Source organism: Dreissena polymorpha, chromosome 4, assembly GCF_020536995.1.
Source record: "Dreissena polymorpha isolate Duluth1 chromosome 4, UMN_Dpol_1.0, whole genome shotgun sequence".
Lineage (NCBI taxonomy): Eukaryota > Metazoa > Mollusca > Bivalvia > Myida > Dreissenidae > Dreissena > Dreissena polymorpha.
In genome coordinates, this window is record NC_068358.1 from 14,285,232 (window position 1) to 14,311,780 (window position 26,549).

Here is a 26,549-nt window from a genome sequence, read left to right on the forward strand (position 1 = left end):
TTAGTTTTATTTTTAATATTCAGGAATGTTGGGGTATGTGTAAGAAAGAGGCTGAAACATGGATGTACTCTCTTCAGAATGTATTTGCTCATCCTGTACAGGACATAGAGGCCGTAAGTGTAAGTGTTGTTTTTGAACCCAACTTACGGCTTTAGTGGCTTCACTTTTGAATTACTTTTTTAAGTATATAATTATATACAAAAATGATGGTTTATATTTCTTTATTTTAAGCTCATCTATTTTTTGAAAAAAAAATATGAGCTATTGTCATCACCTTGGCGTCGGCGTTGGTGTTGGCGTCGGCGTCGGGTTAAGTTTTGCGTTTAGGTCAACTTTTCTCAGAAAGTATCAATGCTATTGCATTCAAACTTGGTACACTTACTTACTATCATGAGGGGACTGGGCAGACAAAGTTAGATTACTCTGACTTGCATTGTGACAGAATTATGTGCCCTTTTTATACTTAAAAAATTGAAAATTTTGGTTATGTTTTGCGTTTAGGTCCACTTTTCTCAGAAAGTATCAATGCTATTGCATTCAAACTTGGTTCACTTACTTATTATCATGAGGGGACTAGGCAGGCAAAGTTAGATAACTCTGGCGTGCATTTTGACAGAATTATGTGCCCTTTTTATACTTGGAAAATTGAAAATTTTGGTTAAGTTTTGTGTTTAGGTCCATTTTATTTCTTAAGTATCAAAGCCATTGCTTTCATACTTGCAACACTTACTAACTATCATAAGGGGACTGTGCAGGCAAAGTTATGTAACTCTGACTGGCATTTTGACAGAATTATGTGCCCTTTTTATACTTAGAAAATTGAAAATTTGGTTAAGTTTTGTGTTTAGGTCCACTTTATTCCTACAGTATCAAAGCTATTGCTTTCATACTTGCAACACTTATTAACTATCATAAGGGGACTGTGCAGGCAAAGTTATGTAACTCTGGAATTTGGACGGAATTATGGGCCCTTTATTTGGTTAAGTTTTGTGTTTTGGTCCACTTTACCCCTAAAGTATCATAGATATTGCTTTCATACTTGGAACACTCGCAAACTATCATAAGGGTACAGTAAAAGGACAAGTTGCATAACTCTGGTTGTCATTTTTACGGAATTATGGCCCTTTTTTGACTTAGTAACTTTGAATATATGGTTAAATTTTGTGTTTCCATCCACTTTACTTCTTAAGTATCAAGGCTATTGCTTTCAAACTTCAAATACTTTCATGATTTCATGAGGTTACTGCACCTGGCAAGTTGAATTTTACCTTGACCTTTGAATGACCTTGACTCTCTAGGTCAAATTATTAAATTTTGCTAAAATTGCCATAACTTCTTTATTTATGAGTAGATTTGATTGATACTTTGACAAAACTACTCTTACCTGACATACCACAATAGACTCCACCCAAACCATCCCGTGTGCCCTCCCCCCCCCCCCTCCCCCCCCTTCCCCCCTAATTTTTTATTTCTTTAAGATCATCTCAAAAATGAACACCACACCCTCACACTATACTCCCCCCACCCCACCCCCAAATATTTTTTTTGGAACGGTTAAAAAACACAAATATTTCTTGTTATTAGCTCATCTATTTTTTGAAAAAAAAATATGAGCTATTGTCATCACCTTGGCGTCGGCGTCCGGGTAAGTTTTGCGTTTAGGTCCGCTTTTCTCAGAAAGTATCAATGCTATTACATTCAAACTTGGTACACTTACTTACTATCATTAGGGGACTGGGCAGGCAAAGTTAGATAACTCTGGCGTGCGTTTTGACTGAATTATGTGCCCTTTTTATACTTAGAAAATTGAAAATTTTGGTTAAGTTTTGCGTTTAGGTCCACTTTTTTCAGAAAGTATCAACGCTATTGCATTCAAACTTGGTACACTTACTAAATATCATGAGGGGACTGGGCAGGCAAAGTTAGATAACTCTGGCGTGCATTTTGACAGAATTATGTGCCCTTTTTATACTTAGAAAATTGAAAATTTTGGTTAAGTTTTGTGTTTAGGTCCATTTTATTCCTTAAGTATCAAAGCTATTGCTTTCATACTTGAAACACTTACTAACTATCATAAGGGGACTGTGCAGGCAAAGTCATGTAACTCTGACTGGCATTTTGACAGAATTATGTGCCCTTTTTATACTTAGAAAATTGAAAATTTGGTTATGTTTTGTGTTTAGGTCCACTTTATTCCTACAGTATCAAAGCTATTGCTTTCATACTTGCAACACTTATTAACTATTGTAAGGGGACTGTGCAGGCAAAGTTATGTAACTCTGACTGGCATTTGGACCGAATTATGGGCCCTTTATACTTAGAAAATTGAAAGTTTGGTTAAGTTTTGTGTTTTGGTCCACTTTACCGCTAAAGTATCATAGATATTGCTTTCATACTTGGAACACTCGCAAACTATCATAAGGGTACAGTAAAAGGACAAGTTGCATAACTCTGGATGTCATTTTTACGGAATTATGGCCCTTTTTTGACTTAGTAACTTTGAATATATGGTTAAATTTTGTGTTTCCATCCACTTTACTTCTTAAGTATCAAGGCTATTGCTTTCAAACTTCAAATACTTTCATGCTATCATGAGGTTACTGTACCTTGCAAGTTGAATTTTAACTTGACCTTTGAATGACCTTGACTCTCAATGTCAAATTATTAAATTTTGCTAAAATTGCCATAACTTTTTTATTTATGATTAGATTTGATTGATACTTTGACAAAACTACTCTTACCTGACATACCACAATAGACTCCACCCAAACCATCGCCCTCCCCCCCCCCCCCCCGAATCCCCCCCCCCCCCCGAATCCCCCCCCCATTTTTTTTTTTTTTAAGATCATCTCACAAATGACCACCACACCCTCACACTATCCCCTCCCCCACCCCACCCCCTCCCCAATTTTTTTGAAAGGGTTAAAAAACAAAACTATTTATTTTGATTATTTTATGTTTGAAATACCGTCCAACCATCGCACCCAAGAATACCCCCCCAACCCCCCTCCCCCCACCCCCCCCACCCGAATCCCCCCCCCAATTTTTTTTTTTTTTTTTTTAAGATCATCTCACAAATTACCACCACACCCTCACACTATACCCCCCACCTCTACCCCCTACTTTTTTTTTGAAACGGTTAAAAAACACAAATATTTATTTTTATTATTTTATGTTTGAAATACCATCCAACCATCGCACCCAAGAATCCCCAACCCCACCCCCCCACCCCCCCCCCCCCCCCCCCCGAATTTTTTTTTTCCTTTTTTTCGCATTTTTGGAAGATAATGTAATAAATGTCCACACCCCCACACAATGCACCCCTCTTCAATCCACCCCTCCCTCCTTTGTCCTTTGTGATTGAAAATGAGAGTCCCTTCACCTTCGAAAAAGAAAATAGATGAGCGGTCTGCACCCGCCAGGCGGTGCTCTTGTTTTATGTTTAAAATACCGTCCAACCATCGCACCCAATAATCCCCCCCACCCACATACCCCCCCCTCCCCCCCCCCCACCTGAATCCCCCTAATTTTTTTTTTTTTTTTTAAGATCATCTCACAAATTACCACCACACCCTCACACTATACCCCCCCCCCCACCCACCACCCCCCCCCAATTTTTTTTTGTTGAAACGGTTAAAAAACACAAATATTTTTTTTTAATTATTTTATGTTTGAAATAACGTCCAACCATTGCTACCCAAGAATCCCCCCCCACACTCTCCCCCATCCCCCCCCCCGGATTTTTTTTTTCCGTTTTTTTTTCGCATTTTTGGAAGATAATGTAATTAATTCCACCCCCCCACACTATACACCCCTCTTCACTCCACCCCTCCCTCCTTTGTGATTGAAAATGAGAGTCCCTTCACCTTTAAAAAGAAAATAGATGAGCGGTCTGCACCCACAAGGCGGTGCTCTTGTTTAACAATTGTTTCAACAGATTGAAAATCCTAATAAATAGATTGAAAATCCTAATAAATAGATTTGGGAATGGGGGGGGGGGGCTTGAGTACATGTGGGAGAGCAGCTTCAACAGGTGGTTCTGGTCAATAACTTTAACTTACATGGAGACCTAGATTTCACTTGTATTTGGGGCTTGTTGCGTAAAAGGTTAAGGTCTGTTTAATTGATAATGGAAAAACTGTTCCGCTCAACAATTTGAACGTGAATCGAAAATTGTATGTGTATGTAGTTTACACTAAGACCTGGCTTTGAAATGCTTCAAGTGCTGTCAGGTCAAAGTAACTGTTACTAAAATGTAGAAACAGCAACCTTTTTTATTTTGATTAAATTAATGTAGCAAGCTTTTATGACAACGTAGCAGGATATTACATTTGGGGCTGGTCGGGTAAAGATCACAACTTAAGTGATGATGGAGATAGTGTGCTGAAATTGTGTGTGCAGGTATTGTACATGCTTAGCTTGGTTTGCATTTAGGGCTAGTGGTTCGAAACCAAGGTTGCTGTAAATTAATGTAAAAAAATAGTTTCCACTTGTTATCTTGAGTTTGGATTGAGGTATTCCATTGAACTTTTCTGTGTTAGAAGGATACATGCAGACTTGAAGATAAACTAAACACAAACAAATCACTTAAAGTGTATTTTTAGGTGTTTGGTACAGTCAACTATCTGGAAATAAAATGTTGAGTCTTTTAAATTCTCAAACCGTTTTCATACAAAGTTTCCATAAAACTGTTTGTTGGTAAAATGTGGCTATCACATTGGTCATTAATCCTGTATGTTATGATTCAGAAAATGCAAGGAAGTAAACCAGTAGTGCGGCTTGGGTCAAAGGACCAGCGTGTCATCAGAGATGCATGTCGAAAGATTGCACCAACGGTTGGAGTACTAGTGAAACAGGTAGACATCCTTATGTGAGAATTAAGTTAAACAATACAGTCGAAACCCGATGGCTTGAACTCTCATGGCTCAAATTTCTGGTTGGCTCGTATCACCCACTGTTTTATTGCTATATATTCATTTATTTTATTTGTTTGTTTTGCTGAAAGCGACTCCACCATATGAAACCCATTACTTATACATTAATATGTTTAATATACGTGTAAATGTATTTTAATTATACAGGGTTTTTTTTCCACTTTTTGGGAAGATAGCCCATGGCTTTGGAATTGGGAATTTTATCGGCATTTTCATGAAATGGGAAAATAAATTCATTAGCCTTTTTTTCCAAACGAAAAGTCCACTGATTAGGGAAATACTAAATTTGATTTAACTCTTTATAATCATTCAAATTAAAAGAAAAATATCATATAATACTTTGTTAGATGTAATTAAATTAAAATTGAGATAAAAGACACATAAGACTTCTTTCTAAAAAAAAAAAAAAAAAAATTATTTTTTTTTGGCCATTGGGAATTTTTTGCCACATTTTGAGAAAAAAGTATACTTTTTGGGATTGGGAACATAGCCGAATTTCGGCTATAAAATCGGGCAAAATAAACTGATTTAATATTTATTTAAAAAACATTAATACATATTTTATTCTTATTAATTTATAAGCAGAAAGTAGTACAAAATTTAGGTAGTATAAATACTCTTCCAGATGTGAATCTGCTGCAGACTATGAATATAAGTAAACTTTCACAAAGGAAATTCCTGGTCCTTGGGAATAAATTTTCTTTAATGGAATTAGCTCAAACACTAAATTAAGTTGTAACACTATATTTAATAACAAGATGTGCAAATAACTTTACAAAGTTTCTTTCTGCCTAAATGTTTATATTTCATTTCTTATATACAATTTCCTATCTTGACATGTACTAACTAATTTTTAATCAGTGAATAACAATTTCTTTAGTCTAAGAAAGTAATGATCAACACATATGGTATGGATTAAAATGGCAGAATGGTAATAAATATAAATCATACAAACTGTTAACAAACAATCAGATCATAATGTATGCAAGTCGTTAATCCAATAATTAAATAATGTTAATCTTCTTAACATATTATTGTGATTTTAAACCAAAGTTAACAAGTCTAAATATGTCTTTGTGACAAAACACATTACATTAGAAATCGTTTGGCTCTAATTTTTGATGGCTCCAACTTTTCTTGTCGTTCACAACTTCTTTGAGCCATTGGATTTCAACAGTATTAGTTGATGTTGTATGCACAATCTTCAATGTTAAAGTCATACTAAGAGGTCGAATGTCAGAAAATTCCAGAGTTTTAAATAAATAAGGTTTTTCAAATCTAAGAATAAAGCATGTGTTCATGGATTTTTTAAACAAACAAAACAATTTGACTCTACAAGATGTTTTTTGAAGGACATAAACCATCCTGTGACCTTCAACGGAGTGTGGGCATATATATCATTGTCAGTGATAGCTCTAGTTAATAATGCAAATGTGTACTTTAAAATGTGCTTAGGCTTGTTTGCATGTTTTGTTCTTTTGCATTAGTGTTGTTAAATTATGATCAGGAGAGTCATACATTTTGCTGAAACTAATAATTGTATAAAAACAATTGTGTTGAGGAAAATGTCATTTTCGTAACATGTAATATTGAAACTTGTGCTTTGCAGTGTTTCATAATGAAAATGAAGAAAAACCAGAAGTTGAGTGATGATTGCTTGAAATACCTCGAAGGATGTGTTGATGTTTGTTGGCTAATGGTATTAGCTGAACCTCCCCTCCATATTGATTTCAATATAAAAAAAGGCGACAAATTTGATGCTAATCGACATACTGCACACTCCGAATCGGGAGACACAGTCCAGTTTCTGGTCTGGCCACCACTGTACAATGCTGAAGAAGGTGGTGGCATGCTTTCTAAGGGAACTGTTTCAACTGAGAGAAAAGTAGGAAAGCCACCTAAAAAATAATTGTCAAGTAGCTTAATTTGATCACTGGTAAATGCATTGTTTGTAACAATAAACATAATCCAGTTTATTGATTCGTCCAGAATCATGTTATGTATTTGAAGGTATATGAACTTCAGTTAAATATATTTAGCTTCCCTGAAATGTGGAAGGACTTTTGTTCTTGTATGACTGTGGAAACCTTTTTTGAGACTGAACTTCATCAATTATCTGGAAAGCATCACTTAAGTGTAGCTTCCTTTGATATAACATCATTTATTTATTTACCAAGCTTTTGTACTTGTAAGCTTTTCTGTATTGTTTGTAATGTTGGTTTATGTATTTTTTATCCTTGATGTTTAAAGCAACACAAAAAAAGTGAATTTAAATTATGTTGATGCAATTGTTATTATTTGTTTTTGAAGGTTTGAATGTCAGTTCAATGTTTAATTTCTGCTCCATAACTTCTAGTGTGATGACAAAATTGAATATATTGGACATTTATTCCCCAAGACCAGACACATACATTACAAAATGTGTGTCCATTAAAGATCAAGGTGATGGTTCAATAGCAATTTGCAACAGCTCTGCAGAAAAAAAAAACATGTTTTGCATGTAAATGTTGGAAGCATGTTCATTTTACTTTTGATAAGACTATGTTTGAAGCATATGCATGGGTGATTATTTCCAAATTTGTTATCTATTCTTATTTAATTTTATGTCATTTTATGATTTCAACGTATAAGATTATTTTTATGCTCCCCCAAATTTTTTTTTGGGGTGGATCATATAGTCGCCGCCTCGTCTGTCCGTGCGTGTGTCCGTTTGTCCGTCCGACCATGCACAATTTTTGTCCGGGCTATTTCTCAGCAATGAATGACCGCAATTCAATTAAACTTTATGGGAAGCTTCACTACCAAGAGGAGATGTGCATATTATCAGCCGGTTCTGGTCGGATGATTTTTCACAGAGTTATGACCCTTTGAAATTTTCCATTAACTGTTCATATAGTGCAATTCTTGTCCCCCCAACTACTAAACGTTTCCTTTTATCTGAATATATAGTGCAATATTGTGACAAAAAAAACCTTTGGGGAGCATCACCCCTCTCCGACGGTTTCTTGTTTTAAAATATTTTTAGACATTTTTATGTCCCCCACCACTATTGTTTTTGCCCTGTCTGTTGCTTTGTGTGTTTGTTTGTTTGCGTCAAACTTAAACATTTGCCATAACTTTTGCAATATTGAAGATAGCAACTTCATATTTGGTATGCGTGTGTATCTCATGGAGCTGCATATTTTGAGTGGTCAAAGGTCAAGGTCATCCTTCAAGGTCAAAGGTCAAATATATGGGTCAAAATTGCTTATTTAAAGGGACCTTTTCGCAGATTTTGGCATATTTTGAAGTTTGTCATTAAATGCTTTATATTGATAAATGTAAACCTTGGATCTTAAAAGCTCCAGTAAAAAATCAAGAATAAAATTAAAACAAAGAAAAAAAAGTAGCCGGTACCAGGGCTCGAACCAGTGAGTCCTGGAGTTAGTCTGATGTAAAAACGCATTAGCCCTCTCGGCTATTCCGCCGAGCATACACGAATAAGTCTGTTATACCTTATATAAGCAATCTTCATAGTTTCGTAAATTTAAAAGACAACAACAGAACTTTCCAAATTATTCAATCGTTTCGCGTTGCAACGCTTTATATTTTTTAGGTTTTCGAATCGTTAAAAGATACATATAATGGCTATATTTTTACTATGGTAAATGTTCATTAATACTGTTTCCTCACAAATATCATAACTAAAACGAACATTTGCGAATCTGAAACAACTTTTTTCAATTTTGTCAATTTACCAAACCGTGAAAAGATCCCTTTAATGTTCATTTTTGCAATATTGAACATAGCAACTTAATATTTGTCATGATTGTGTATCTCATGGAGCTGCATATTTTGAATGGTGAAAGGTCAAGGTCATCCTTCAAGGTCAAAGGTCAAATATATGGGTCAAAATCGCTTATTTAATGTACACTTTTGCAATATTGATGATAGCAACTTGATATTTGGCATGCATGTGTATCTCATGGAGCTGCATATTTTGAGTGGTGAAAGGTCAAGGTCATCCTTCAAGGTCAAAGGTCAAATAAATGGGGACATAGTGTTTCACAAACACATCTTGTTTAATGTATGTGTTTGTATGTAATACTGACTATATCATATAATGATGTCAATTATGTGATTGTTATTATAAAGCTTGTTTTATGAGAAGCTAAACCTGTATATTAAGTTTATGTTACATAGCTCATAAGAATGGCACTTGAATGATATTCATGGTCTATCATTCGTTACTTATTTTTAATAAATTATACTTTTGGGAATCATTGGATTATTAAAGTTTCCATTACCTTAATGATACACTTACTCAACATCATAATGTTCTACTTGTTATTACATTCAGTTTACTGTATATAGTATACCTGATGACCAGTTGAAGTGTAACACTCAGGACTGATACTTAACAGTCACAATCAATTGTTAAATCGACAGTTTTGTTTTAAATTATGATTGAGATATTGTGATGTTATTGTGTGTGAATGGTAAATGTTCTGATACCTTTAATTGAAACAAGTGTTTCTGTCTCATAACTTTAGTTTGGATTGAGGGTTTGTTCTTTAATTATGTTTGTAGGACTTAGACATGCAGACCTCGAGTGGGATTCATTTGGTACCGGTTGGGTCAAAGTCAATATGAAAAGAGATAAATAAAATTATCATCAATAACTCTAGTTTGGATTAAGGTATTGGACTGTATCATTGTGTGATTTTAGCTTCCAAGCATACACTGCTCTTACACTTTATTAAATGCAACTTAATGAATTGGCAATAGTTTGAAAATCTTATTTTTTGTATGATCACTATTTATAAATTTATATGTAATAAATACGTCAGCTATTCCTCTTCAAATATGTTTTTTTGGACAAATATCAGGTCACTAACAGAAAATATACATTATACAATGTACTATCAAAGCGGAGAAATAGTCTTTGGACAGCTCCTGTTAAATGACTAACTGCTGCACAAAACTGTTTTGCAGCTTTTTTCACTTTATTTGGTAAAACAAAGACATCATTTGGCTTGAAATATATTAAGTTTACCTGCAAATGTAAATTCTTCTATAAACTGGAAATAGTGCCCACGGCAAAGTAAGTGTATACCGGAAGTAATTTAAAGGTATATGACATCACTTATTTGTTTTGTTGGAATCAAATGTTGGTCAAACATGGCATGCCTTTTAATTATTTGTCAATTTGATGAACCTGCAGGAAACATATCTACGGATATAGGTTTAAGGTCCCTCGTTTTGGAAGTTCAATCTTAAAATTCACATTGCATTGTCCATTTCAAGTCGATGTTTTTTGCCTAAGGGTGATTGTAATGTTAATTAACATGATTTGTTTGTTAAAGCATTCTTCTGTGTCTGTAACGTCTCGCATGTAATAAACAAGTCCGCTGATCCAATGCAGTATTTTGGAGAGTGATTACATGCAATAACATGCTTTCATTTGTTATGCACATGGCAAGAAACGAAAGCAATCATGTCAGTCTAGCTTGAATGGAATTTATATGCATTTTGATTGTCTTGATATATTTTTCTGATTGGTTCTTTGGTTTGAGTGTTTTGTAAAGACGTGTATGATTTAATAAATTAATATATAAAATTTTGACTTTTGTTTACTTATTTGGATGATGTTAAAGAATGCACTTGTGTTTACATTTTTTTATTATTTCTCATTTCTTTGCCGGATTTTACATACATTTTATTTCAAATACATTTTTACTCCTTTTTCAGAACGATCGTAAACTGACATTTTACGGCTAACGTTATAGATAATATTTGACGTTGACAAAAAATGCGCACTGAAACGAACACCAGTTTGAAGAAGCAAAACAAAAATAATTTGAAGAAGCAAAAACATGAATTTTAAATAATGTCTTTAATAAGTGTTATTACGGTAGTTGTATACATCACAGTGTCGAATAGTTATGCGAATTATTTGCCTTAAAACGACCGAACGTGACAGTTGACAGAAGTTGAAGATGAACTGCAAAATAATAGTAAAAAAACATTATACCAAATTATGTTTAAACCACATGTTTGTCTAATAGCTTCAACCAATGATTGACTACCAAATAAATATATAAATAATAAAAAGTGAGACCGTCAAAAAATGAAAGTAGGGATTGTATGCCCACATCTAAATGGTGCATTATGAATTCAATATATGAAGCGCAAAAATAATTACGATCTTTACATTGTTCAAGCACGAAGTTCATTTGATGAAATTATATGTCCATATAATACGTATAATAATATATAACGTATGTCTATATTATGTATACATTTGTTACGGATGTTATCAAGTTTATATCCAAATAGTAAACATAAAAGATGTTGTTGCCAAGCAAAGGTTGAACGCCTTAAGTGTGGAGTGTTATTCCTTGAGAACACTTAAGAAAAGAAATGCTCATTTAATCTTTTCATTTCATTTGTGTGTTGCTGCTTCCTGCCATCCTTCACGATTTAAATGCTGAATTTAATTTGTACTTTGTTTTGAAGTGTTGACAACTCACTCAAATATCTATTGAAAATAGAAAACTTAATTAATGGGTTTGTTAATATGATTACGTCAATGCAATGAGAAAAGGCACGTTTTCATTGAGCATGATGAATTTTAATTAAACTTATGGTGAATGTTTTCGATTATGCGAAAATCGCGCCTGTTCTAAAATTTTCGATTGCCGAACTATATCGCGGGAAAATGAATAATGTGATCTACGAAATTTACTTTTATTTCCCATAGATAAGCGTAAAACACCACAAAATGACTCAAAATATTTTATAATATCGCGGGCAAGTATCAAATCGTAATTGTAGTTACATTTGAATGTAAAAGTGCGTAAATACTGTGTAATATCAAAGAAAATTATTTGTGTACATCCAATTTCTCGAACGTCACGTAAGTATACAACATATTTGTTGACGGTTTTCCTTTGTAGCATAATTGATGTATGTGTCTTGTTCGCAATAATGCATGCCCTTGTTTATGTTAGTATGGCCGGAACTCATTAATTTGTTGACAGTTGACGTACGCTTGTAAATGGGTTCAGTTCGTTTGAATGATGTTTGTTTTCGTGTCGGTGCAATTACCAGATAAGAAAACGCCCGCATATGCATTTCAACAAATTGGTTTGACCCATCACGTTGACATGTTTATGTAACGATACATGTTTATAAGCAATGCGTTTTGGACACTAAAACAATAAGGATTTAACACATAGGAGGTACGCTAAAGGTTTATCTTCAGAACCCAACCCCAGGTGGGGTGGGGTGAGGTCCTTGCTGGGGGAATTAACTCGGATTTTGTCATGTCTTGGAAATGTTGTTAGTTACTTGGAGAATTACATGGATTTGGAAGTATTGCATTAACAACTAATTTAAATAATATGGACTTGGAAACTTTATGTTAACAACTGAATAAAGATAATCTATCGAGTTTATTTATATATGTGTCGCTACGGCACATCCTTAAATAATGTTTTATCTTTAAACATAAAACCGAGGGAAGCACAAACACCGTAGAGCCGAAAGGGCGTATTCATTTAATATACATATAAATACAAAGTGGCTTACCGGGTAAAAATATCCGATACTCCTTCAGGAAAGTCACAAAAGCGACGCCATATTGAAAGTAAGTTCCAACTAACCCCACTTAAAATCGGTAAGCTACCATATACGCATGCCCCCCTCCCTGGTATTTGGACTTTCGTTTTGAACCAAGATATAAATCCAAGCGGAGTTTATCATTACTGGTGCTTCTATGAATGTTGTTGATACAAATGCCTTATGGTAACCCGCACACTTTGACTGAACATAATGGACTCTCAAGTTCAATACCATAAAATATGTTGTCATCTTTAACTCTCCGTCCATTTTTAAAACAATAAACAAATTCAATCTAATGGGATTTTTATCAATCGTAATAAATTATACCCACTTTCTAAATACTATGGTTAGATATAGCAAGATTTCCTTAATACACTTGGTTTTATCGTACGTTATGTATTGTTTTTTGTTCGATATATACAATCAAAAATAATATCGGGCCGTACGGATAACCCTTAATATAGGTTGTTTGGTCTGTTCGTCATCAGTATTCAACTCTAAAAACACAAATGTTCGCCATTTTAAAAATAAATTTCGGTTAATATGTTACTAGATCTATTAAAAGATTTGATGACATTATCATCTACTCGGGACGGGGTATATCGTCATGTCACCTAGATTGTGTGATGCTGAGAATTTGGAAAATTAATAGTACTTTCTTTAAAATAATCAAATACATGAAAGCGCAGTCGACTGCCTAACTTTGCAATTGATGTAGAAGTTTAATGCAGTGGTCCAAAAAGCGTATGAAATAGGAATACATTTGGATTATTTCAGTTGAAGTACGATTTTGAAATGCAAATGTATTTGTGTGTTTTTCCAACATTTGGGTCGTGTCTGTATTTATTTTCAAGCGTTGTTATGTAGGTGAAACAAAATATTCGGGGCGCAAGCGTGTGAATTCATCACTAGAGACGCCTAATGTAAACAAAATGAGACATATCAGGGGACACGCGAGTTTCGATCTCAGGAAATCGTACGATACCGTATTCGCTCCTTCTGATCAATGTGGTAAGAGTTAATTCAATAATTAAACACCCAACAGAAATTATTACTCACAGCGTTAACTAATGACTATGTGTAAACATTCGAGATTGAATATCATACCTGATTTATTGAATGTTTTTCTCTCACGTTTCGAATATTGGCGCTTAATTTACTCTTAACATCGTAAACAGAGCCACAAGAACGAGCTAATGTATATAATAGGCTTTAAAAAGTTTTTTCTGGTTAATATATAGGGCAATTTTTGAAAATATACGATATCCGGAAATCCACTCATCCGCTAATCGGGTACATTCTTATATGTAATAGAATACGTCTGTTAGTGTGTGGGTTTATGCTCTTTAGTTTTAAAATGTTACAACACTAAACAAAATCATCTATTCAGGAAAGCCATGGTGTTGTCTACATATGCATACATATAAAAGCATGGCGGGAAGCATTTACACGAAACACAGAAATACCAATAAAGGATAACTATTATAGGCAGTTGTTATCTTAAAGCACTTATTGATAACGCGTTAGCTTATTGTTTATTTTATACTTTTACACGTAGATATTAGATCGTCCTGGAAAATCGACTGGATATTTGATTAAGACGAATTTTGATATAATAAGTCAGGTTAGTAAAATTGCTTTATTTTCACATATCTCAGTAGGTGTCTGTTTGGATCATTTAAACCCTTATACCAACTGGACTGCTATGGATTATCATCTTTAAAACTCGGATTGCGAGTAACAGATTCTTCCACATGTTCTTTTGTACGCATATTTAGGAGTAGAAAAATTAACATTATAGACACGGCCTGTCATTTATTGGATTATGTAAAGGCATTTGTTAAACTTAGTCCCAGTAATTACAAGGTTTGATTTGGGAGCACTATTCGTAGTTTGGTTCCACAAACGCTTACAGTAATAATCTAAATCGAAAGTAGCGTGTAGATAAACATGTATCAACAAGCTCTATTTGAGCGGCAGTGTACGGTGGCATAAAGGGGACATGAGAAATAACTTACTTAGCGATGTCTATTACCTGCACTATCATAACTATGACTTGCGAACGCAGTAACTACGACGTACTCAGACGATAGCTTTTACATTGCGATAGCTATTACATGCGCACGCGATATCCATTAGCTATGATCGCATGCGAACGCAGTAATTGGATAATGAAACTGGTTGAAAGGTCAACCATTATAGCTTTAGCGTGCACACGTATAAGCTATCAGATGCGCGCGTCATGGCTGTTGCGTACTTGCGTCATAGCTATCGTGCGCGTACGTCATAGCGACGCGTGCGCACGAAATAGACACAATAACAAAATATTTTTTATGTCTTTTTTATTCTACCGTAGCAATGCTATTATTGTAGGTAGTAATTTTTCACGATTTTGAACCTTTAAGATCCAATGCAATAAAACATTCCCTTATGAAAAGACTTGTGCGCCGTCGGTCGGTCGGTCGGTCTGTCAGCCGTATCGTCGGTTCGCCTACATCGTTCTTTTGATCATCGTCGCTGTCGTTCTCAAACCTCGTAGCTACAAAATGCCAAGTTTTCAGGAGAAAGAAAAAACCGTCTCATTTTTTATAACGATGTTTTAGAATTTGAAATTCTGTAAAAAAAATACCTAACAAATGAAGCTGCAAAATACGGTATAAGCCGTAGACGCGTAAGTCATACTTATAAGTCATACTGATGTTCAGAAATGGTAGCTACGATATTTTTTCACCACAGTTGTGTCATTTGTATGAGCACGGAGCGTCCGTGGTATTCGTCCAGATAGGAAACTTCGTAGCTGCAAATATAAAAACGTTTTTGTCAAATTTGTCCAAACGAAATGACGTACCTATAGGTGAAATGACGTCGCTACGACTTTTCGCCGGAAAAAAAGCCAACAATCAAGCTACAACATTTCGTCACGTGCATTTTTCAAGAGCTCTGATTGGCGTAGAGCTACGAGATATAGCAGAAAACACGCGCCAGACTTCATATATTCGGAAAAGACGAAAAAACATTTTTGAAAATTTTGGAGCTACGAGGTTTGAGAACGACAGCGACCTCATGCTTATTGGTATAACTTGGAAGGGGATGAAGTTTCCTATCATTCAGAGCTCAACAAATAAAGGATCATGGTCTTGTAGCATGAACAATTCATTACCGGTAATCCACATTATAACAATCCTTGAATAGGCGTTCAATTATTATAAATGATAACATGATTATTATTAAAAAAAACTATCGGAACAATTCACACCGCATTCCCTCCTTATGTATGTAAATGTATGAGTCATAATGAAAATTCTTATGTATTGGCGTGTTTTCATTTTGGCGCTCTTTAAATTCGCGAACACGAAAGAACAACAAATGACTTCTATTTTCGTATGTGCCTGCCCTTAAGACGTCATCCTTCAAACCTGTCGATATGTTAAGACGTCACGCCACTAAACATCCTTAATAATGTATTACTATTTTTTAAATAGATCATTCAGTAAAACATCACTTGAGAAATATCGTCCATGACATTTGTAAGAACTAATTTGAATTCAAGATCTATTGTCAATCCAAAAGGGACATGTTCACACAGCCAAGAAATGTGTTTATTTAACAAAACAATACTATCATAGAAAATCTAAATCTATAATGATTTCTGTATCAAACATTTATAATATTTTGCTTTCATCATGATTGAAGCCGTAACCTTGGAAAGAAGTAAAATCTTACGCGTTTCTTCGATTCCATTCAGGTTTAAAATCTTAATAGCGTGTGAATTGAGTGTTGTTGTTTTTTTCATTCAGTGAACGCGTTCATTTTATTCAGAAAATGGCAGACCAGGTCCCAGGACGACGAAGACAGCTAAGTCACGACGTGGCGGTTTCAGAAGAGGCGATGAACGAGGCCAAAAAGGCACAAGAACACCTTAACAGCTTCTTCAAGAAAGTGTCTGAGGTTGGTTGTTCATAAATCTTGGACCGTATACTCATCGTAACAATATATTAATTAAATACATAATGATCTTATATTTAATTATTTATTTAATGTAAACAATTTAAATAAGTTGTATGACAAATTAAATCCAGTGTTTAATGAATTTATACATGCCCTATTATTGTAGTCCGACATCTGCAGTTTTGTTTTATCGTTTATCATTTTAAAATTAACGTATATTTATTTCAGCAAGGGATTATACCTGTGACTGGGTAAGTGTTGTTTCCTGTATGGTGTAGGCCATGAAACAGTAATATTCAGTCGTTTAATAATGCATTGTTCACTCTATGTCTAATTATTATATTATATTATATATTTATATTATTTGTGGGGTTCTCCATTGAACGTTAATAGATGTAAACACACCGTTAAGTGGTGCTTTCTTCAAATAACTTTGTAAACAATTTTTCTTAAGAATTTCAACTAGTGCATAAAAGACAGTTTTTTATGATGCTTATGGCAATTTGAAATACATCAGAATCATTTTATTTAATAAACCTGTGGTCTTGGCCAAAAACTCGATGTGAACATACTAATCTACACATGCATGCACGCATCGTGAAAATGTTGGCACCGATTTAAGACGTATTAAAGGATATGTTCTTAAATCTTAAGATATCGGCACAGACTGAAAGAAAAACTTTCTGTTATGCATTTAAGATTTTTGCAAATCTATTTTTATAACTTGAAATATTTGCAAAAATAACGTTTTTTTTACGGTGTTTATACATTCTGTCCAGTCCGTGTTTAAACTTAAAAAAAAAACGTTTATCTTGCACCATGCAAAATAATTATTGTTATTATCATCTACGTTATGACGATTACTTATCAACTGACCGGAACCATTTTTGTACATATCAAGATATCACTAAAACAAATATTCTGACCAAAGTAAATGTCTTGCACTTTAACCACTCGGCTATCTGTGCTCTTTCAGAGAGTAATGTATTTTACATTTTATATAAGAAATTCTCGTAATGTCCTAAGATACAACGATAACAACAGTACTCTCCGAATTGTTCAATCGTTTCGCGTTTGTAACCCTTTATAATTTTCAGGTTTTTAAATCGTCAAAATATGCATATAGTGAATATTTAAGAGCAATGTAAATCTTCAGAATTATTGATTTCTCGCAAATATCATAGTAAAACCTTGTTATCACTGTAGAGGCCACATTTATTGTCCGATCATCATTGAACTTGGTCAGAAGATTTCTCCCAATGATATCTTAGATGAGTTGAAAAATACTTCCGGTTGGTTGAAATACATGGGCACCGGGGTGCGGGGCATTTTCCGTAATATGGTCAATGGCTATAGTAAAACATTATAGAGACCAGTCAGGCCACATTTATTGTCTGCTATTCATGAAACTTGGTCAGAAGATTTGTTCCAATAATATCTTGGAGGAGTTCAAAAATTGTTTCAGTTGGTACCTGAACAGCTTTGCCTTTCTTATCATGGCTGGCCTTCCCTACATCTGGCACTGCCAGTAGACTGCGTATTTCGCAATATATCTCTCCCAGAAGATCAGATAGCTGTACTCAGGGCATTGTAGTTGAGGGCCTTTGTTTTTATTTTGAGCAAACACATTTGTGTTCTTTCTATAATTATTGTTGTCATCTTAAAATTACTTTTTCATAGACAGGACGCCAATCGAGTGTAACAGGGATATAAAGGAAGGATACAGGAAGGATATTGGCTGCGACATATTTTGGCAGAATTATGTCTGTTATTCTTTATTCAAATCCTTTTTTTGCTAACCTTAGCACAATATGCTCATAATGATCTTTTGTGATAACCTTTTGTCCGTCGTCCGGCGTCAAGATTTGCCTTGTTAACACACGAGAGGCTGCATATGTATTGTCCGATCATCATGAAACTTGGTCAGAAGATTTGTGCCAATGAAATCTTGGACGAGTTCGAAATTGGTTCCAGTTGGTTGAAAAACTTGGGCATCAGGAGGAGGGGCATTTATCCGTATATGGCTGTAGTAATACCCTTGTTAACACTCTAGAGGCCACATTTATTGCTATAGTAAAACCTTGTTAACACTCTAGAGACCACATTTATTGTCCCATCATTATGAAACTTGGTCAGAAGATTTGTCCCAATGATATCTTGGACGACTTTGAAAAGAGTTCCAGTTGGTTGAAAAACATGGGCACCAGGGAGCGGGGCATTGTTCCTTATTTGTCTATAATATTTGCCATAGTAAAAAATTGTTAACACTCTTGAGGCCACATTTATTTATAAAATATTCTCTATGTTTAATATATAACTTTTTGTTTGGCAGAAAATTACTTAAGGGAGAAAAAACTATTGACCTCCATTCATGAATGCACACTAAATTCCTTCAGCTTACCCTTATCAGCTACCTGCAGAGCAGCATACAACAAAACACATCTCTGAGTGAACCTAATTGTTCTATTTTTAGATCAGCAACTTGATAACTTTTTGTTCTATATGTCTGGCACCATAGATAAGAGAAGATAAAATTTGTGAGGCACACAGTTTATTGATGAGGTCTGATTTTTTTTTGTAATTATCAAACATTAGTGTATGAAATGGGATTTATAGATTTTTTAATTGGAAATATAATTGCAAGATGAATCTGAAAATAGTTCATGTTTGTTTAAAAACAAGGCTCTCTGTAGGTGGCAGTTTTTTTTTTGAATGTCTATAGTTGTCAATAGTGAAACATGGTGAATATTGTTAGTCACATTTTTTGTTAAATCTTAATGACACTTGCTGAGTACACATGTTCTGATCATATCTTGACTTAGTTTATCCAATAAATTTAGTAATGTTATCTTCAAACATGGTGACAATCTTTATGAGCATGCTATTTTTTTCTCATGGTGAACACTTGTTTTCACCTTTTGTCCATTGTCTGTCGTCCGTTGTGCGTCATGAACATTTGCATTGTTTCCACTGTAGAAGTAACATTTCTTGTTGGGTCGTCATGAAACTTTGTCAGAAGATTTGTCCTTATGTCCAATGATATCTTGGACTAGTTCATAAATCGTTTCAGTCGATTGAAAAAACATGGTTGCCAGGGGGCGGGGCATTTTTTTCTAAAATGGCTATAGTAAAAACTTGTTAACACTTAAAGTCATATTTATTGTCCAATCTGCATGCAACTTGGTCAGAATATTTCTTTTTCATGATATCTTGGATTAGTTCAAAAATGGTTGAGGTCTGTTGAAAAACATGGCCGTTAGGGGGCCATTTAAAATTCACTCTTCATGAAATTTTGAAAGAACATTTGTTCTAGTTACAATCTTGGGCTGCACAGAACATGTCAGTTCCTTTGTATCTTAGGTGAGCGACTGTGGGCCTTTCAAGCCCTCTTGTTTATAGAGTGGTGCATTGTTTTCTCAATCTTTAATGGCTTAATGATCTTAGTGTAAAGATTATGGAGAAGAGATACATTTGTGATGCTCATAGTTTTTGAAGCGTTATAGCCCTAAGCGGTTTGTACAGGATAAACTATAATTTTGTGGAGACACTTTTGTTGAATTGAGTCTCATTTTTTAGCTCACATGAACAACGTGCTCATGGTCAACTTAAGTGATCACCTTTTGTCAGTTGTTTGTTGTTACTTTCATGCGTCATCAACATTTGAACCTTGTGAACTATCAAGAGGCTGCAATGTTGTGCTAATCTTAATGAATCGTGGTCAGAACTTTTGTCTAAATATTACCTCAGGCCAGTTTGAAACTGGGTCAAGTGGGGTTCAAACTAGATCACAAGGTCAGAGACAAGAAAAAGATTTGTAATAACTATAGGACACAATTATTACCCAATTTTCATGAAACTTGGTTAGAACATTTGTTCCACATTTTTTATGTTTGCATAAGTTGGTGGATAACAGTCATAAACACTTCATCAGGAGCATGACTCTGTCCATTCGATTTTCAAAGCATACTTGATCAATAAACCTAGTATTTTAAGGTCTAGAGTCAGTTTTGGAAATCATGCTCTAAACAATATGCCCAATGCATAACAATGTTTATTATACATTGATATTTCAATCACTTTTGGAAGAAAGAGGCAGAATGGTTTTGTGCACAACAAAATCTGGTCCAAAGGGTCAATGTCTAGGTCATAATTTTTTTATATAATAAAAGAATCAACCATAAAATGTTGTCCAGAGCATTACTTTGTTCAGTATGGATATAACTTTCAAATAATTAGGTAGGTGTGACAAGAATTATGTGTTAGAATTCGAAGAATCAAATTCTGATCCCAAGGTTCAAGGTCAACTTCATATGCTGTCAACCCTGTGTCAAGAGCTCACATTTGCCCCCCAACATGAAAGTGTTGTATTGTATAACTTGGCAGAAGTGAGACATTATTGTTAACAGGGTTATAATTGCGGGAACCAGGGTTAGGTCTTAGTCACAGTTCAAGCTCAAGTGTGAATACAAGAAATCAACCCTTGTGAGTCATCCCCTGTGTGACTTTTTTCAGCATACTAGATGTATTTGAAATAACATTTACAGAAAAATGTAATCTTTACCCTTTGAAAGATTTTCATTAAATTTGTCTCAAATGTTTAGGTCATTGATGTTTGCTCAAGATCAAGATCGTACTTAAGTTAAAAGCTTTGAGCCACATTTTTTTTGTCCTGGTCATCATCATCTTTACCCTATTATGAATTTGCATTTGAAAAAAATGTTTAGGTTATTGAGACATTGTTCCAAAGGCATAAGTCAGTCCCACTGTTTCAAGGTTAAGGACCCACTTGATGATGAACAATTTGAGCGACACAGTTTAACAGCTTTTCCGCTTCAAGGTCAAGGTATACTTTAAGCTCATAATGTTGAGCCTAGTTGTTTGTTTCCGCTCTTTATCTAATAAACTGAAAGATCTTAATGGACTTACGTCCGCTCTATATCTCATATTCTGAAAGATTTTAAAAGACTGATGTCTGCTCTATATCTCATATACTGAAGGAATTTAATGGAACTGAGCTTCTTTGTTAAATTCATTGAGATGATGTGTAGAAGGTATGAGTCAGTCACATCAGCTCTAGCTCAAGGAAATTGAAGTGAGGTCAATAGTGTCGCCTTCAGTATTTTTGTATCTGCTTCAATTCCTCATACTCATTAAAGGATTTTCATGACAAGTTAATGCTATTCAAAGGATGTCAGGCAGTTATGATTCAAACACAAAATGAAAGCTCAAAGGTTAATAAAATCTGGGGGAAGGGTATATATGTTTCTCCTATATCAGTTTATCCTAATGTTTAAAGTCAATGTTATCTTGTCCATGAATTAATCCTATAATGAATAAACAATTTCTGCACTTTATACTACTTTCTTCCGCGATTGTTCTCGTATGATAAGAGTGCACATAAAGCAATAGAACTGCATTTCAAAATTTTATTTTGATCAATTTTATCAAAATTACTCATGAAAATCACAAAATTATTAAACATTGCAAAACTGCGCTTCTTTTCTTTGCATTAAAGACACTGTTGGATTGCGAAATACGCACTGTTACCACATGACTATGAAGTATTATATTACCCTGTTTTGCATAATTTATTCCGCAATAAGCATAATAAAGTTGTTTCTGGTTTTGATGAGTGTTTTGTTAACTCAGAACGTTGTCTATAAAACATCTTCTTAGCATTTTGTATGAAAACACAATGTATAATTACACAATTTGTCACTTCAAAGGGAACTTCTTTCTCTGCCAGAGTGTGGGTTCAGTATGAAACTATTGTATCCCATAAAAAGTGTCAGAGATACAACGGTTTTCACTCAACCATTGATTTGTGTGGGAATTGGTGCCTTTGTGCTGAAACTGACCATTTATAGAATTCCATTTGTAAATAAAGTAAATTATATAATTTATAATTGAAAACAATTGTTTCATTGATAAATTTGTTTCTTGATTCCCCATTCTCTGATATTCATGTATTTAGCATAGCCCTGTGACTTTTTCAATGATATCTTTATAACTGTTTTTCAACCATTTTAGCAGAAGAACCATATGAAAATAGGATATCATTCTATTTAAAAAAAATGTATTACTGTAAGTTCAAGGTAAGAAAATACATTATACTTGATGCATGCAAATGTGTTGTTGTTTTCATAGATTTGAGCAAGAAGAAAAAATAAACAAGAAGTTAATTGAACAGCTCAAACAGGACATCGGTAAGTTTGAAAAGGGATGGAATGAAGCAGAAATACAACTTCAGGAAAAAAACAAAGCATTTGTAGATCTATTGGAGATAAGAAATTACCATCTTCAACATATTTCTACACTGGAAAATGCTGTAAAGAAGTTTCAACAAGACATTGAGGATAGAGATAGAACTATAATATCACTGGGAAATGATTTGCAGAGCCTCTCCAAAGAACATTACGATTTGAAAAGCAGGTAAACTATATATATATATATATATATATATATATATATATATATATATATATATATATATATATATATATATATATATATATATATATATATATATATAATAAAAGTAAAAACACGTGTCTGGGATTTTAAATATATATTGATTTAGCCAACGCGTTTCGCATAGCTCATCAGGGCATAATACAATATATTACAACGTCAAAATGTCATGGAGATAACGTCATATCAATTATGACGTCATAACGTCAATAAATATTAAATGAAATTTAATTTGGGTTTAAATACATGTATAAAATGTTGTTCTTTTGCTAACCTAGCTGAAATATTGTTCGAAAATAGCTTATAAAATGGAAATATTTTAAATTTTGGTTCATTATGTGAACATTCATCTAAATGTTTACTTAAAGGCATCTGTCTTGTTGAGGGGTCTCGCATTTGTTGTTCATGGACAGATCGCCTATTTCTAAGTTTATCGCCAGTTTGGCCTATATAATATTGTTTGCATCCATTGCATAATAATACATAAATCACATTTTGTATATCACATGACATATTAGTTTTTATTTTGAACATTTTGCCATTAAAATCAAAAGAATTCCCTTCAATAATATAACCACACAGGGCGCATCTAGAGTCATTACATTTGGATACTCTTGGTTCTTGAGATGAAAAGTAAGATTTGGTTAACAGACGTTTTAAATTAGGTGGCTGTCGCTTACATTTTATTATCTTCTGATTTGAAATTATTTTATTCATAACCGGGTCTGTTTGTAAAATGTCAATGTTGTTTTTTAATACGCCAAACAGTTCTTTATTTTTTGGATTTTGTGTTGAAATAAATGGAATTATATTACTCTTGTCTTTTTGTGTTGATTTTGAAAGTAATTCAATGGGCGATCTGTCCATGAACAACAAATGCGAGACCCCTCAACAAGACAGATGCCTTTAAGTAAACATTTAGATGAATGTTCACATAATGAACCAAAATTTAAAATATTTCCATTTTATAAGCTATTTTCGAACAATATTTCAGCTAGGTTAGCAAAAGAACAACATTTTATACATGTATTTAAACCCAAATTAAATTTCATTTAATATTTATTGACGTTATGACGTCATAATTGATATGACGTTATCTCCATGACATTTTGACGTTGTAATATATTGTATTATGCCCTGATGAGCTATGCGAAACGCGTTGGCTAAATCAATATATATTTAAAATCCCAGACACGTGTTTTTACTTTTATTATATAATATTCACAATCTGGATTATTACATTTTACTTATATAACTATATATATATATATATATATATATATATATATGCTTATATGATATCAAATAAATTATTTTGCTGACTTAAAAAACGGATGGCTATTCTACATCTCCCAGTGTTGACGGCGGCATCCTTGGCAAAGTTAAAGTTGTTCAGTAAGACATTTTCTTTTAAATGTCTTATGGGAATATGTTCAACATTTAAAGGGCATATTGACGGTATTTCCCCCTGCATTTAGTACGAAATGCAAAGTACCTCTTTTGGTTGATTATTATCCAGTAAGAATGTATTGTGATGAAATCATTTAGGAAACCATGTAAACGACCTGTTTAAGTGTCCCTGGGCACACCTGTTCATAATTTTAAGAATATTTTATTATGCATTTGTAAAAACAAAAACTAGTCAGCATCCATTGGGTCAATACTTATTAAAAATCATATTGTTTTTAGCTTCACCTCATTATTAAGTGTGGTCACCGTATGTCTGGCGTTGTTAAATTTTAGCTTGTTAAATCTCTTTATAGGCCATATTTTGAGACCCCGAAATGGAAGGCAATAATAATTGCCCTTGCCATTGGTATATGTGCATTCATCCGAATGCTTATTTTTTTAACTGCTCTTTAGAGGCTGGGTGAATTGTGCATAAACTTTCTCAGTTTAAATACCCTCAGTAAAGATGATTAAAAAGCAGGGAATTTTTGTTGCTTAAAGTTTCGGTATTATAATGGTCCTTCGTGCGTTTTTCTAAAATAAATAAATTGCGTGGTTTGAACTCCTCTTTAACTCCTAGGTGGATCATGATCAGACTTTCAAAGTTGAATGACGTTAGTGTGCAGATGATCGTACAGAATGAAACTTGGGCAAGTTTGGCAGAAATATGGACATTTGTGGGAGTTTCCACATAATGAAGCTTGTGTGTTCAATTCTTCTTATTGTGTAAAGAAAGGACTTTTAAAAACGATTTTGGGCACAATTATTTCTGCTAAAGAAAATATTCAAAATTGTTAGCCTATCATAGAATACTGGCTGCATATCACTTAAACTTGTGTGGTTCAATGACTTTAATGTGTTGGTGAACATAAGAAAAGAATTCTTAGTAATTTGTTACATTCCTTTTTTTCTCAAATAAATTTAATTTTTCTGTTATCACCTACTTTTACCATCAAAATGACTTAATATTATAACCGAACTGAGCTGACTTGTAAAATACTATCAAGTACAGTCTGTGAGTCAAACTTAAGGCCAATTTTCAAGTTAAAAAATTACATTAAACATCACTTTTTTCTCATTTGATAACAACCATAATATTTCAATATGCAGTAAAAATACCCTGTTATCTAAAAATATAGAAATATACTCATCTCTTTGTTGAAGGCTAATGAGTTCATTTGTAAGCTAGATATAGACAGAAACACGAGAAAAATGTTCAAACTGAAAAAAGAATTATGTCGTCTTTCTTACCACTGAATTAAGTTTGTGTATTGAAACTTTATACATAGATATATTGAATAAATGCATAGAGTGTGATTGCAAATTTGTATGGGTAGTGTCAAGGTGAAGGTCATTTCAGTACATATTGAAAATTAAGTTCTGCTCAATAAATCTAGATAAAATTTAGCTATTGTATTGAAACTAAATAAATATACGTCTGGCACAAATCTTAGTGTCAGACTGGGCTTGGAATGCACAGAACATTCATGAGTTTATGTTCAATGTTCAAAGTCACTTGTACAAACAATTCAAACTGGATTCCTCTTTATGACTTCGTATGCTTTTTTTGTAAAACAAGAATCTTAAATATTTAACATTCATTTGGGGTTGAAAACAGGAACAATTTTAAGGTTACATAATATATAAATACATGGTTTCCTATGAATAATAAATATTTACAAATTTAGCTATTTATTAAAACTTGGTACAGAAATACTTACATCCAGACCTATTAATAGAAACTTCCTTTTAAAGTGTGCATGTGTTGCATTGGGTAGCTCATTGTTCAAAATCAAGGAGTAGGTGTGTTCAGAAAAAGTTTTTAATTAGAAATTTAGGAAAATACTTGACTTATGTTGTATAAAAAAACTGCTGAATCTCAACATCCCTAAGTTACATTCTATTCTTGTAGATTTAGCAAAGTAGCAGACCACATGCTTCCTGATCAAAACCCAGATATCGCTGATCTTAGTGATCCTAACAGAGCCATGAAGTTGTCTGACAAGTTTGGGGCTTTGTATGATGATGCATGGACAGATGCGTTTGAAGACCTTACCGACAAACAGAAACAGAAACCAAATGAGGCCATACAATTTCTTTTGGAAAGCTTGAAGGTATCATTTAGAACAAATTGCTACAGCA

The 26,549-nt window shown here is 33.8% G+C and overlaps 2 protein-coding genes across 9 annotated transcripts in view; both read left to right on the plus strand.

The window, feature by feature from the left end:
* Window positions 1-26,549, plus strand: part of LOC127877855 (uncharacterized) — a 45,849-nt gene that overhangs the window by 9,447 nt on the left and 9,853 nt on the right. The window contains exons 3-5 of one of the 5 annotated variants that reach the window (XR_008048634.1): window positions 24-119; window positions 4,749-4,856; window positions 6,544-10,158. Coding sequence is in view for 2 of the 5 variants with exons in the window: in XM_052424152.1 (XP_052280112.1) it covers window positions 24-119; window positions 4,749-4,856; window positions 6,544-6,843 (504 nt within the window). In the remaining 3 variants the exon portion in view is untranslated. Of the gene's footprint in view, window positions 1-23; window positions 120-4,748; window positions 4,857-6,543; window positions 10,534-26,549 lie in introns of those variants that run through there. The other 4 variants (XR_008048635.1, XR_008048636.1, XM_052424152.1 and 1 more) reach the window with 4 other exon arrangements.
* The window catches only part of LOC127877853 (uncharacterized), a 49,470-nt gene continuing 36,884 nt past the window's right edge, over window positions 13,964-26,549 (plus strand). The window contains exons 1-5 of one of the 4 annotated variants that reach the window (XM_052424147.1): window positions 13,964-14,163; window positions 16,359-16,487; window positions 16,716-16,738; window positions 22,635-22,919; window positions 26,320-26,521. In XM_052424147.1, the coding sequence (XP_052280107.1) occupies window positions 16,362-16,487; window positions 16,716-16,738; window positions 22,635-22,919; window positions 26,320-26,521 (636 nt within the window). In that variant the 5' untranslated portion in view covers window positions 13,964-14,163; window positions 16,359-16,361. The remainder of the gene's footprint in view (window positions 14,164-16,358; window positions 16,488-16,715; window positions 16,739-22,634; window positions 22,920-26,319; window positions 26,522-26,549) is intronic. The other 3 variants (XM_052424150.1, XM_052424146.1, XM_052424148.1) reach the window with 3 other exon arrangements.